General features: G+C 38.5%; 1 protein-coding gene across 6 annotated transcripts in view; it reads left to right on the forward strand.

Annotated features, from left to right (window-relative positions):
* GRIA4 (glutamate ionotropic receptor AMPA type subunit 4) overlaps nt 1-15,221 on the forward strand; it is a 214,983-nt gene that overhangs the window by 141,579 nt on the left and 58,183 nt on the right. For 5 of the 6 annotated variants that reach the window (XM_054272071.1, XM_054272066.1, XM_054272070.1 and 2 more), the window contains exons 6-9: nt 877-1,035; nt 2,841-3,008; nt 4,584-4,688; nt 9,694-9,804. In XM_054272071.1, the coding sequence (XP_054128046.1) occupies nt 877-1,035; nt 2,841-3,008; nt 4,584-4,688; nt 9,694-9,804 (543 nt within the window). Of the gene's footprint in view, nt 1-876; nt 1,036-2,840; nt 3,009-4,583; nt 4,689-9,693; nt 9,805-11,100; nt 14,135-15,221 lie in introns of those variants that run through there. The other variant, XM_054272072.1, reaches the window with a different exon arrangement.

A 15,221-nucleotide genomic window follows, 5' to 3' on the forward strand; every position in this document is an offset into this window, starting at 1 on the left:
CACTGATAAGTATCAATCAAAGGAATTTAAGAAAATTAAAATAAGATGCTTCTGAGCTAACCTTAGACATAGCAGCCAGGAAAGGAGAAAGATTTATGCTTGCTTCTTAGTGCTTGAACAGTTTGTGTTATGCAGTTTGTTGAAGTTCAGTTCTGTCTCTAAAGGCAAATTCTAGTAAAGAATTGTGCTGAACAGATTAGCCAGAGAAACCAATAGGTCAGGAGATGTATGTGCTTTATCTTCTCTTTCAGTGTTGGGATTCACTCTAGGTTTTCAATATATAACAGATCTAAGAGCTATCACAATCCTTTTTAACAGAAGTGTTATTTTGGTGTTGTTTTCCTTGCACTAACAGTGAGATCCTCATGTGCTGTCTCTGCCTTCTAATGTCTAATATATTATCTCATTTTCAGTCTAAACAAGGAAGACTGGAGTAAATGTATTTACAGAGTAGGGTTGTTCATTTTTTAACATGCAAAAAAAAAAGGGATGCATTTTTTAAAGCATTAGTACAGTGCTTATTCCAGTCTGACAACTTTAATGGAAATTGGATTAAGCCTTTAATATTCTGCAGACATTTTTCAGTTTATTTGCCAAAGGCACTTCTTCAAAAACTGTCTGCCATTCCCAACAATGTGTTGCTTAGCTGTCAAGACCACCCTAGCAATAATGTGGCAAATCTATTTCTTTGCTTTTTTTTCTTTATTGCACAAATGGAAGTTATGAATGAAGGTTCAACATTATTTCCTGGTTTAAAATTTTGCCTTCTAATGGAATCCTGCTGTTGTGCATTCTTTATGCTGCCATGCTGACCTAGAACAGATTGGACCCACAGTGGCGTAGGAGGGAAAAAAAAATCTTAAATTGATTTTCTAGGGATTCAAAGATATTTCTCTGGAGAGATTTATGCATGGGGGAGCCAATGTGACTGGATTTCAGCTAGTGGATTTCAGTACCCCAATGGTAACTAAGCTGATGCAGCGCTGGAAGAAACTGGACCAGAGAGAATACCCAGGATCTGAGACCCCACCAAAGGTACTCCCCGATCTGAAGCACTACCAAAGATATCACTCCAGTGTTCTAATTTCTTATTAACATTGTTGAATACATGAATGAAGACTTTAATATTTAGGCAGAGGAGAAGGCAGTTGATCTTACTATTACTGGCCATTAATCATGCCTATCCTTACATTTGTATGGTGGAAATGAAAACTGCAACACATTTTGCTGATGTACTTAAATGTCTGTTGTCATTTATTCTCCAACTTCACCCCATTACCGACAGCAGATAAAGGTCAAATGCTTAACTGACAACTTAATTTCAATAAAATTTACATTAATTAGTCTAATTATCTAGGTTTCTTTGGAGTGCAGATCTTTCCTGACAGATGAATTCTTCTGGATGAGATATTACTTTAACTGTAAATTTGCTACCTTTAAATTTTCGTATGGGGTTTCCTCTGGAAATTTTCCACCTCAAATCCTCATGTAGAAATCACAAGCAGGCATGATTTTAAAGTTAAATCTCATCCCAGAGTTCCTCTTTCCTAATCCTTCACAGAGTGATAAAAAATATTTTTTTAACATGTAATTTTCCTGGCAGGCAAATCACAGCACAGCTGTAAATATGAGTTCAACAAAGTAGTTCTGTTATTATATGCACTAATGCATGCCAGACATGCTTGAAAATGGGCCCCTTTGTGCTGGGCACTATGCAAAGATAAGCAACCAGCCCTCCCTTGGCTGGGACATTGGTACTTTGGTAAAGTCTAGAGAGAGCATCAACATGGGTATTACAAGACATAGCTACAGAATTCAGTGGCACTTCAAAAATGTATGTTAAAAAAAACCCCAAAAAACAAAAAGAAACAAACCAATACCAAGGGCTTGGAATGAAGACTCCCCAGTTACTGGTGACAGAAAAAATTCTACCTATAGGACACCTTGTTACAAAAGCAGGATTATTCTGTCTGCTTCTGAGAAGTCAGCATGATTAATTGGAATCACACATAATTCATCTCAGGATAACCAAAATATGAAGCTATAAAGATAAATCATGTCTCAAAGACCTTATAATCTCAAGACAAAGGAAAGGAAGGAAATTAGATTTGAATAATGGAATTTGAATTTTGGAAGTTAGCATGCCTATCAGCAGCAGCCCTGAGCATGTGAACAACATTTCCTGATGCATTATTTTTATCAGAGGACCATACTGAGAAAGCACCCCTTTGTTTATGTGGCTCCAGGCTAACATCTGCCCAAGACTTGTTCTAAATGTTTCGTTTGGCATGCTATCTACCTAGAGCAGTTGCTGTAGTTAGTGTAGAAACACAGACTGCTCAGGGTACCTATCAGGTAGAGATCCAACACAGGTTTTCCAATAGGAGCAATCTACTCTTGATCATTCCTAACAGTTCCAGTAGCCTGAATGCCTGCTCATCAGCTGCGCATTTTTTCAGGTTTTTTTTTTCTCAGTGAGTTACTGTTTGCTTTTTTTTTTGAGTAGGTTGGGTGGATGGGGTTATTCCCTATTGTGTAAGACAAGTGGAAAAAAAAAAGGAAAAATACTTGAATATTTCAAGTTTAATTTTTTTTTTCTTTTTAATTAATTCTTAAGATGCAGATTTTTCTACCCTTAGGAAATACAATTTTAAAGCTGTACCTACTGGAATGTCCTACATTTGTCCCTTAGACAAAATTGCTTTTGATTTTGAGGAGAGCTGTTTTCTAAATGAAGGTATAGAAACGGCTGCATAATGAATCAAACTAGAATTATCTTGAAACAGCACTTTTTTTTTTTTTTGTCAACTCTGAAGGGCTGTGTTTGTCTATCTATTTAGTATACATCTGCATTGACATATGATGGAGTACTTGTGATGGCTGAAACTTTCCGTAATCTTAGAAGACAGAAAATTGATATTTCAAGGAGAGGAAATGCTGGTGATTGTCTTGCCAACCCTGCAGCCCCATGGGGTCAAGGAATTGATATGGAGAGGACATTAAAACAGGTAAGGGGAGGCTTTGTTCTAGTGATCTTTTAGAATTTTGGATACCAGTTGCACGCTATTATGACTTGCAGAACAGTATACACTACGGTAGTAATAGGAGAGGGAAAATTATTTTTTGCTTGGAAATTGCAAGCAGGTTGGACTGTTCAGGTTGTTCTGATTTGTAACTTGGAATGAAGGCAAAGAGGAACTACTACTATTTGAAGGTACTGTTAGATCTTTTGAGATAGTTGGAACTTCCTCCACTGTACTGCTGAGTTCATTTGTTACTATTGCAAATAACCTGGCTGTACAGATATTGTCATTTAAGAAAAAAGGTATAACCACATAATATAACCTTTCAAATATGTTTCTGTCATCTTCAATAAAAGTAGACTTCTCCCAAGGAAATCACATAGGTAGTTTCAGGCGTTTTTCTTTAAAAAGAAATAACCCAGAGCTATGGGTTATTTCAGGATTTTGAATTCCTGATGAATATGGATGCCTAGAAAGTTCCAGATCTCTGTCAAGATGATTTAGCCTTTCCTTTGAATGGGACAGTAACAAAAATAAAAATCCTGCAGTAGAATTTAAATCATTGCAAATGAGGAGACTCCACTCAGGAGAAACTGTTGAGGAGAAGTGACTGCTGACAGAGCTGGCAGCTCTGTGCCTGGAAGCCAAGGATTCAGTCCTGGAGAAAAATCAGTAGATAGAAATGGACAGAGGGAAAGAGTGATTTCAAGCCACATCCTGACTCTTAGGGAGAGAAATAAAGCATTTTGTATGCTTCACATATTCTGTGCAGATGCACAGATCTGTAACAATGGAGAAAAACATTAAGTCATACTTCTGTGTTCAGGCAGACGGCATGAGACTTCAAATTCTGCCAGAGAGGTTTTCATGGCCAGATCCTGGTAAAATCAAAGCCATCAGCAATATGGCCACGACTTCTTTGGGACAAGGACCACTGCTTGGGTATCCTTCAGTGACACAACTAAGTGCTGAAAGAAAGAAAAAGTGTTCTGGTTTCAGCTGAGGCACTGGTGGTGGGAAACTGCCACAGCCAATTTTAAGGCTTCACAACTGGCCTTCTTCATTCTAATGCTTTGAAAACACCCTTTTCAAGGTCTATCCATATCAGCCCTGTATTATCTTCCCTGATAGTAAACTGCTTTGCTGGGGCTAAGGTTGTTGTCAAGAGGGAGTGGGAGCTAAAAAGACACGTGAGCTCAGGCCAGACTTCCTTTAGGCTTTTTTCATATGAACCCAGGAGTGATGAGAATAGTAAAAAATGTATTTCTCTTTAGAACCTGCAGCTGGAAGGTGTTGATCTGCGCAGCAGGAAAGAAGGGAAGGTCCACTTTTTGTCTTTGTTAGCAGTTAGATACTGACATATCTAAGCCTGTTTTGAGCATGGTTTGACAGGAAAAAAGAATATAAAGAAAGCAGCCAACTTTATTTCTTTGAACTGTTCTACAGTAGGGTTCTTATGGTAATCTAAGGATGCAGCCAGGATAACTTGTACTGCTCTGTGACATTTGAAGTAAAAAGCATAAGACTGGATCTTCACAATGGTTTTTCTTCTATTTGTAGGTTCGAATACAAGGTTTGACTGGAAATGTTCAGTTCGACCACTACGGTCGCAGGGTCAACTACACCATGGATGTCTTTGAGCTGAAAAACACTGGCCCTCGGAAGGTATGTGCTGACATTGCTATCCTCATACCATATAAATGAGTTGTGTATGATGAAATAGTTATGCAGACTTACATTAAAGTGGACTCTGCAGCTGGAATAGGTATAATACACTGAGTACATGGATACTTCTGGTGAAAGCAGTTTTTACCTGCATTTTCTACTAGATGCTATGATTCAGTGCCTCAAATTGGGGAACACAAAAACAAGTGTGCGTCTTGGACTGGTGGGATGTCAGTCAGTCAAGCATACTAATGAATATCAGTTGGATGACATGTTGCTAGGCTGCTGGGTGCAAATGGTCAGAATTCTGAATAGTAGATATTTCTTGTATCTTATCCCAAGATTTCTGTCTTGAAAATTACTTGCATTTTTAAGCAAGTTGATTTATATATTCTGTGCAAACATGAACCATAGGCTGTAACTAACACTGGGCTTTTAAGGGTGAAAGGACAGAAGAGGAGAGAGGAGGAAGAGAGAATGACCTGAATACCATTTTCTGAAATTTATTGCAGTATCTAATCCTGTGTGCTTGATTGGCTTGGTTGCTTGCAAGCAAATGCACATTAATACATGTCTAAGCAGATCCTTCATGACTGAATGCTGATTATCACTCAGCCCAATCACTTTGAAAATATAAGCTTGGGTACTTTGCTGATCCTTTCTCTTCTGTGCTGAAATTTTTCCATTTATCATAGAATAAAACAAATAAAAGCAGAAAACGTACTCAAGCTCAAGGATTTTCTCTTTTTCTTTTGAGTCATTTTGATCTATTTTGCTTATGAGGTCATCAGAACAAGAAAAGGGGGGAGGTGATGATGAATAGGATACTCATGGCTGCTTGAGTAGGGCCAAAGCAATCAAAATTGTGTTAAGCAGTCCTCTGCTGTTGGCCAGAGGTGACAAGTGCAGTAAATACTACCAGGTGAACTGTGTGTCCCTGGAGACAGTTACCTGCCACAGAGCTGAGGAGGCAGAGTGCTAAACTGCAGACCCAGAGCAGAATTACACATTTGGATGAAAAAATTGCCACTATATCACAGTGTAGAGCCGCAGACCAAAGCAAGGCATGTGCCTGCATATAAGGCCTGTTGGTGCAGTTGTCTTTTGAAAGTGTGACGGATGGCTGAAGGATAAATTGGAAAAGGTGAGTTTGTCTTTCCTCTCTTGGGAAGTCTGCTGTCTTGTGCCAAAAAATGTGTCTGATCTTGCTACCAGCCCTGCTTCCTTCCAGTCTCCATGCCACACCATTGCCAGCCAGGAGGATATATGGGTGCTTAGGGTACACTGGAGGAAACAGTGAATTATGCCCTTTCCATCCCCTGTTCCCTCTTGTACTGGAGGAATGACAAGGTGCAAATAGATGGGTTTAATTAGGTCACAACTTCAGTAACTCATTAGGGAATTTACTTGTCAGCAAACTTTTGTAAAGGGTTGATGTTTCAAGCTGTGTCACCTGTTACGGGAGGGGTGTTGGTCTGGCACCACTGCAGGGATGTCTCCTTCCTCTCTTCTTGCCTGCAGTTTAAGGGGAGGGTGATTGCAAACAGAGGAGCTATGTCTGAGCTGTGCTAGAGGCCCAAGGAGCTTTTCTTACCTTTCAGTCATGCCTCTCTGCTACTCCTAAGTCTTTACCTGTATTTGACATAACAAGTCATAACAGCTTTGACAGATCTGGCTACTCACAAGAAATAATTTCTCATGTATTGGATAGTGCTTTATATATGATCATTGGACCAGTTCTGTAGTCCGGCCTGACAAATCCTATATAATATGTGAGAAATGACTGTACTTAATTGAACTAAGAGGCCTTCACTATTAATGTCTTCTTCTCATGTCCAACATAACATGACTTATGAGTCACCCAGCTGCCTTTCCAGTCAGAGTAATGCATGGATCTAATCTTTAGAAAAGTGATTTTTGTTGCCCACAGCTTTAAATATGTGACGAGACCATTAAAAAATGGCACTGCTAGACAGAGGCAGACTTCCACATGGTTTAGTAAAACAGGAAATATTAGCTTATGCTCACATTAGTTTCATTTATGCATCACTTCTTACTTGGTTCTTCTCTGCAGAGCAGTAACAAAACCTGCTGGTGAGGGGAAAGGGTGGGAGGACAAGGATCACAGAGATGTAATGGAATGGCTCCTGTGACTGGAGGGTTGTGATCAAGTGATACAGGCTTTACACGGGTGCCCAGGCACTGGACCAGAGCCGATGAGCACAAACTGAAACACAGGAGGTTCCTTCTGAACATTAGGAAATACTTTTTCATACTCTGAGAGTGACCAAGCACTGCCACAGGTTGTGCAGGGAGGTTGTGAAGTCTTTATCCTTGGAGACATTCAGAAGCCATCCAGACACAGTCCTGGGCAACTGGCTTTAGGCTGAACAAAGGGGTATGACCAAATGACTTTCAGGTCCCTTCCCAGCTCAATAATTCTGGAATTGTGTCATTCACCATGCATCCTATCACCAGATAGGATGCATGGTGAATGATAAGGCACCTCTGGAAGTCATTTGTGAATGATAAAGGACCTCTGGAAGTCTAATGTAGGTAATAAAATGAAAAAAAAAAATGGAAAAGAAAAAGTAGACAAAGTATATACATTACATTGCATGCATTAGACAGTCTAAGATTTGGATTCTGAATTCCAACTTGGCAACATGAAAATTAGTTATCAAAATGTTTCCGTATTTTCGTGCTCTCAGTGGCTTGTGAGCTCCAACAGGATTACTTCAGTGGTTACTACAAGGTGCACAGGCCTTCAGAAAGGACACTGTTCATTCAAATCCAAACCGTTATGGCAAATTTACTTTGAGGCAAATATTTTTGCAGTATTTTTTCCCTAAAAGATAAATTCAGCCTCTGTATAAGTGGATACAACTGCTATGAAGTTCAGTTGCAACCCAAATAGAATTGGAGGTATTTTTATAGCTAAATTCAATCCTGTCCTTTGAGAATTTTTTTTTTCCTTGTGAAGATGAGGTATTTATGGGAAAGCATACTGTTATTTAGTGCTCTCAGAGTGACTGTGTATCTCTATACTTTTATACAGGTGCCGTGACCTATCTTTCATATTTATTCAGTAATCTAGTTTCAGAGTTACTTTAGTGCAGGTTAGCACTAAATACATACAAGCTCACACCAATGCACAAAAGCTAAAATTCCTTTAAAAGATGCCTGTCATTTCTCAAATAATGCCTTTATTTCTGTCTGAATTTTCATATGGTACTTACTTCTGTAGCACAGTATATCATTCATTTTCTGCTTTCCTTTTGAACTTTATAGCAGTGAAGAATTGCACAATGAAAAATCATCATTCACTATCATAATAGTTCCCCACACTGCCAGATTTTGGTGTACATATTTTGCCTTTAGCTGGTCACATTTTTTTGACAAGAACTCCACATTTTCAATAATCAATTTTATCTGTGGCTGTCTGGCTGTCTGGCTGAAAAAGAGTATTTGTTAGAAGTGCATACTACCAGGAAGAAAACCTTCCTCCTCACTAGATCAGCACTGCTGACACTTCCTGTTAGCTGCAGACACCTAAATCAAAGCTCCAGTGCACTAAGAGCAATCTCAAAAAGAAAAGGAACATTTCAACTAAATATACCAGAACTTTTGTATATATAGTTTGTGCATGTTTGCTTCACATTGAAGTTCTGCCCGGAGCCCACTTTCCATTAAAATCCTGTTCCTTTTCTAGTAAGATAAACAAGGCATTCCTCTCTTCCAACTCTTGGTCTCCTGAACTCCTGATTAATCAAGGAAGGGAGCAAGGGGCAGTTGCTGCTGACTTGTCCCCAGGTGCTCCCAGAAACTGAGCCGTGCCTGCTTCAATTGCATCTCTTTGGTAGAAACCTTTTAGATCATGTGTCTGTTAAATCATGCTAGGCAGAAAGATCAGCCTCCCAGTTCATTAAGTTCTCAGCAAGCATGGGAGCCCCTTGAGGTGGGATTTGAACACTGTGCTACTGACAGGTTTGTGTTCACGTTGTCCATTTGACATGGAGCTGTCAGTGCTGGGTCAGGAAAAAAGCCCCAGCAGCCTTGTCAGTGGATGCACAGACAGCCATGATCTATCTGTAGAAAAGAGAATGGGGAAGAAGGGGGGAAGAATAGGATTGGGGATTTTCTTCCATGGGGTTACAAGGACAACTGATTAAAATCTGACTCTAGAGAATTCATTGCCAGCAATGAACAAGGGCAGCTGTTTTACCTTAAAGCTGCTCAGGGAAGGGTTATGGCAGCCTAAATGCAGCCAAGGAGAGAAAAACCCAATTTGTTCCACCTCCCTGTAGGCACTTCCCAGAGATATCTTTAGGAAGGATTCAGTCTCACCATGCTTTGCAGTCAGTGGGAAAAGCAAGCACCTTTCTAGGAGGGATGCTTATCCTGCATGAGCCGAGTCACTGCCTGCTGGTACTGTCTATCCTGTGAGTGTTAAAAAAGCACAAATAACAGGATTTCTAATGTAGGTAATAAAAGGTCAGTGCTAGCAGTTAAGTGGAACAAGCCTGGTATAAATCCCAGAGCTGGGGTCTCCTGGGAAGCCCATGATGGAGCAAGGAATTGAGATCAGCCATAGGATTGCAAAACTGTCATCCAGATGTCTTTCATTCCTCTGTCTAAAAGCAAAAGATCTGGAGGACTAACAAACAAAAATATTCTTGTGGGTAGAAAAAATTCTTACATCTCTTTTATGCCCCAGGAAGGCTTCAAGGTAATGAAAATGGGGTTTACCCCGTGTCTCTGGTTGAAGTAAGTAGCTCAGATCATTCAGGACAAGCAAAGTGGAGGTGGCACCAGGTCTGTCTCTGTGCAGCAGGGGTGCAAGGGGGTACACCCAAAGTGATGGATGCATACTCCCATATCTAACCTGACAGCACTTCCTTTGGACAAAACCATCTTTGGATCACTCTTATTCTTACAGGAGTTTATATTTGTTGTTGTGCAGAATGTAGACCTTACTGCAAATTATATACATTTTATTTTGCAGGTTGGTTACTGGAATGACATGGATAAATTAGTTTTGATTCAGCATGAACCTACACTTGGAAATGACACTGCAGCCATTGAGAATAGAACAGTAGTTGTCACTACAATTTTGGTAAGGTGTTTCTTTTTTTTAATGCTTATACTGGTGTGTGGCACAATCTCATTTCTAGTTATGATCTAATTTAGTCTGCCAGTTCCTAGGTTGGTGGGAGGATGAGAGCCATATATCTTAATTATACTGACTGTCATGTCTGCACAGACTTTTTTTTGGTATGCATTTAATATAATGATTCACTTGAAATCAGGTTTTAAAAATTGAGTTGTGGTAACTTTTTCTTTAATTCAGTCTTTTCCATTTTTTGCTAAAATAAGTCTCAGAGATATGAGTTCTTACAACCTCTAATTGATAAATCTTGACTCACAGAACAGTGGAAGAAAAACCCAAAACCTTTAAATGACAGAATAGAACAGAGGGTATAAAATGAGATTACTGTAATACCAGTGTCCCTTTTCCTTGGTAAATTATAAACTCAATAATTGACTTTAGTAAAAGCTAAAGCTCTTAAGTGGTATGGTTCAGTCAACCAGTCAAAACTGGATTATCTATTCTTAATTGTGGATGAAAACATGAATTTAGTAGATGCATTCTTAATGTTCATTCAGCATTGCAGTAAAATTTCCATTTTAATAAAATCAATATAGATTTGGAATTTGATTTTGCAGGATTATTGTGTTTTTGAAGAGTGGTTGCATGGGAGAATGAGTTGCTTGATTAATTTACATTTTTAATTCACAATTTTTCAAAACAATTGTTTCTTACAAATCTGTATTTTAAAAAAAAATATTTAACTTTTTTTTTCCCTCTGAAGTCAGACTTGCCCTTTCTAGCTGATGTTTATCAAAGCCAACTGGCAAAGGGTGACCTTTATGTGACCGCTTTTAAGATTTTACATCTCAGTTCACTGCCCTTTTCACCTGCCTCATTTAGACAAGACATGTTAACCCAATAAACTGTGTCTCAAATGGGAAGGAATATTCTGTAGGTGTTAAAAAAAATATTTTTTTCTAACTCCATACAGAGTTTAAAGTAATCCAAAGGAAAGCATCAAGCAATGTTCTATCTAAAAATACAGTTAATTACCAGATTTTCAGCAGTCTGTATCAGCACTTATGCGTTAATTATGTCTTAACAAATCTCCCGTTGAAGGTTGTCATTCCAGGATACAAAACAACCAAACTACCATACAGGAATTCAGAATGTAACTCCTAACCAAATTGTGTAACTTTTAATTTTATTTTTGCATGGGAAATTTTAAATATATGTATCTTTTTCCTAAAAAAAAAAAAAAAAAAAAAAAGACTCGATGATGGAAAAAAATATACTTCAGTACAGTCCTCCTCTTTTCAGCCTCTGATGAAGAATCCTATTTTAAGAAATTGATCAAGGAAGAAAAGAGTCCCAAGATGCTGCGAACATTCCTAACTAAGGCTCAAGTATTAACCACCAGTCTAGTAACATTGAGCTAATTTTTCCATATGGATTACTGTTCCTCTGACTGGATGACCAGGCACTGAACCACCAGGAAAAGTTCTGTGACTAATCTGAAATGTCTAGAACAGATGATGTTAACCTTCAACTTTGCCAAGCTGAGAAGAGAACGATGTGAATTACAAGCTTTCAGTCGAAATTTTCCTCTCAAACCAATCCTGATACCTTTGACTGAAGCTCTCACACATGAATACTGTAATTTCCATAAATAGCTCCAAGCTTAGGAGAAGCGAGTAAAATATAATAAGGAAAAGTAATAGAAAAGGTTTCTGTTCACCAGAAAGGAAAAAAAATGAAAACAAGAAAGCTTTTAAAATGTGTTATCTTGCCTGTCCTGTTTGCATTGAAGCATTTTGATGTGCATAATAAATGTTATCTTCAAAAGAACTTTTCCAATCCCTGCATTGAAGGGACTGATGGGATCGTTTGCAAAACCAAAAAGCTGAATTAGTATTCCAAAGCATGCCCTGTGTTAATGCAGCATGTCATTTTTGGATAAATGCAATTAATTGAAAGCAGCACAGCTTCTTGACCAAAAACTATCCCCTTTCCATGTTTCAAAATCACAGTGCAAGAGAAATATATTGGAATTTGGTTTGAATAAGAATATATGGTGAATTCTGCCTTATCATGCTCATCTCCCATGTACTCCTCTGGGAGCTGCATACATGATGCTGAAGGCAGAATAGAACCATGATTCTTAATATTGGCTTGCTAGGACAATGTATTTAGCATATGCAAGATCACACACACAAAGAAAAGAAATATTTAACTAGAATAACTTTCAGACTCCTGTTATTTTTCTCTTCTTTGTTATGTTGCAAATGCCACAGAGACTTTTTCACCTCTTCATTGCCCTCTTCATGTTGAAGTGAAGTTGAACCATTGTTGATGACACATTTAATTCTGGTTGCATGCATAGTTTCCAACATTAAACTGAAAAGCTTCTGCAAGCAGTGCTGTCAGACTTTTCAGTCTTCAAAGACAGATGTCATGGCAGCATAGGAAAAGCTTACAGGTTTTCAGCATGGCTCACTTTAATTTTTGCCTAAAGCCAAATAGCACAAGTTGATTTGTCCTCTGTTTCTTCAGCTTTTATGTGTCTATGCTTACTTTGCTGTAGTGTGGCTGTATGCCTGTTGCATAGAAACTGCATTATAATGATCAGCTCTGCACCCAAAGAACTTAGTATAGTGTTTTCTATTTGGCAGAATGTTTTCTTCATTTGTAACACAGTGAGAGCACGTAGAAGCTATTTTACAAATTTGGTTTAGGCTCTTAGCCTATCCCCATTAGCTGTGTGGTGCAGTAGCAGCCCAGAGAGAGGAGGCAGCAGGGGGCAGCTGATGTTCTTTACCAACTGCAATTTATAGCTCCTATTCTGCACCTCATATGATGCACAGCCTCCTGCACTCTGGAAAGGACAGATTTCCTGTCTGTGCAGAGGCATTCCCTTTGGGGTGGGATGGTAACACCTCCAAATGCACAGTAGGCTCATTGCATGACTGGAGAAGGGATGCTCTTTGCAGCCCTGCTCTAACACTAGGGTAAAGCAAGGGACTTGTTCAGCTAAGGAGAATGAACATCTCTAATTCTGCAGGTTCAGAAATATGGTCCCAACTTGTTGAGGAAGAATCTAGGGAAGTTGGCTCAGAAGACTAATCCAAACTCTCAATACATTTCATGATAGGGCCAACTGTGCACTCAACTCTGAGACTGCAAACCTTAAAAATCACAAAATACCTTTAAAACCAAAGCTTGATGGTGACCTGCATCTGCATTGTGCTTACAGTACAATATCTGAATGAGATATCCTTGGTGTTGGCAGATTAAGTTCCAAGGGCAGGATTCAGTTCACAGCCAAGTCACCTAGATGTGGATGGCTTTACAAAGGGTATTGTATTCAGTTGCATTCAGTGACATTCAAGATGCCCTAGGATGCACAGCCTGTCCCCCATTTCTTACACTGGAAGGGTCACCATTGCCTGTCTCAGGCTGTATATGTGACCTCTTCTTCTGGATGTTTTAGCTGGTGTATGCACTTTTCCAGGCATGTGGGATAAGTTTTGCCCCAAGATTGTAATTCCACAAAAATTTTGAAATTGATTCAGTGGCCTATAGGTGGATACCTTATGCTGAGGGTATCAGACCTATCTGTAACGGGCAAGCACAAAACACCTGCAGAACAGCACCTTGGGGTCAAGCAGGTCACCTTAGAGCATCTAAGATGATAGGCAACTTTCATTAGATGACTGAGAATCACCATCACTTTTTTGACTGATAGTCTTGATAGAGTCTTACCTCAGAAATTCTAATTATAGGCTTTTTTCGCATAATAGAAAGATATTTTTTCATTAGAAACTTTATTAATTAAATTCCTCAGTAGACTGGAGAAAAAAATGAAGTTTGTTGCATGAAAATAATAAAGACTTCAAACCGAATCCTGGACACTTTATTCAGAAAAAAAAAAAGTAAAAGAAAAAAAAACTCACCAAAAAAACCTTCCATTGACATTTACAGAAGTTTCTTTCAGAATAAAGTGTGATAATGTGTCCCACACCTGTTCTAAAAATTAGAAATTTCCTTGCACAGATATTTGCCACTTTTACAAATTATTTTTGCAATGGTGAATATTTTGAAATTCACTTTGGAATAGGAGAACCAAGTTTAAATCTGTTTGTTATTTGGGTTAGTTACTTTGTCCGACTTCCCTTATAGTATGAATCATCAGTTGTGAGCATTTAACTGTACACATGAATTTGTGGCAATGTGGTGGAATGATCTGTTTACATCTATAAAGGTAATTGTTGCAGACATCAACTTGTATTTGCAAATGTTAAGTATTGTTATGAAATTGTGAATTATATAAGTAAAGCTTGCACCATTTCAAATATCTGTTCCGTGCTAGTCATTGGTCATTTCAATGTGGACTTTTCCTTGATTCAGTACTCCATAGAACATTCTTAAGCAGCTGAAATCTTGCAAATATTGCAATATAAAACCTCATTCATCAGTAAGTTAGAGATGTGTTTTATATCAGTAGATTAAAAGCCCATAGTCCAAAAATATAGTAAGCACAAAGATGGTGGGCAGAGATAATCTTTCTATTAGACAAGATGCTAAAACTGGAAACAATTAAAAAGTAGGCCTATGTTTTCAGCTATTTCAGCTGATTTAATAGAAGATAATACCTCTCCACAGACGACTTGCATTTGCAGCTCTTGCATTTTTAGACTACCATGATTACACCATTACTACTAACTTCGAAAATACTATTGCAAGGGATCATACAAAAGAAAAAAGTCTTTTTCAGTGCCACAGATGGAAAAGAGCATCAAGATATGGCTAAGTACATGCTATTGATCAATTCAGGTATTTCATGACTTCACAGTGTGACCTTGAAAGTTTATCCATGTAAGTTACTTGTTAGCAAAACTTGCCTTGCAGTGTCTTTTTTTTATAACAACTGAACACCTCATCAGTTTGAGACATCCTCAAAGTCTGAAATGGACAGGATTTAAAACTAGGGCTACTATTTGATTTCTTTCTTTTTAAAAACAATCTTTATCAGATACTCACATGCAATCCCACCCACATTCCCCCATTAAATTCTATCTTGAAAATAGATATCTGATTACTTGGCAGGTAAAGTAGGCACAAGAATTAAAGAATAAAATAGGTTAGGAGGGAAAGATCAACATAGTAAGCAAATGATAGCAGGTGTTGCAGTTATCTTTAATTGTGCCATTCCACACTGGCAGATCATACTCAGTTGCTGCTTCTTTGAAAGCAGTCACAGCAAGGCATGCTACCTTACTCTGTAAGCTAATTGCATTATGAAAAACACTCTCTGCTCTGTTTTGCTCTAAATCAGTGAGATCAGTGTAAGAAAGGGAGGTGGATGGGCAAGAGAACCAATGCAGTTCCTCCAGGTACCCAGCAGATCCCTGTCAGATCTTAGTGGTCACTCGACTGCATGG

The sequence above is a fragment of the Melozone crissalis genome, unplaced genomic scaffold (genome assembly GCF_028551555.1).
Source record: "Melozone crissalis strain CALT ecotype California unplaced genomic scaffold, PUWL_Pcris_2 ptg000013l_1, whole genome shotgun sequence".
In the NCBI taxonomy this organism is placed as follows: Eukaryota; Metazoa; Chordata; class Aves; order Passeriformes; family Passerellidae; genus Melozone; species Melozone crissalis.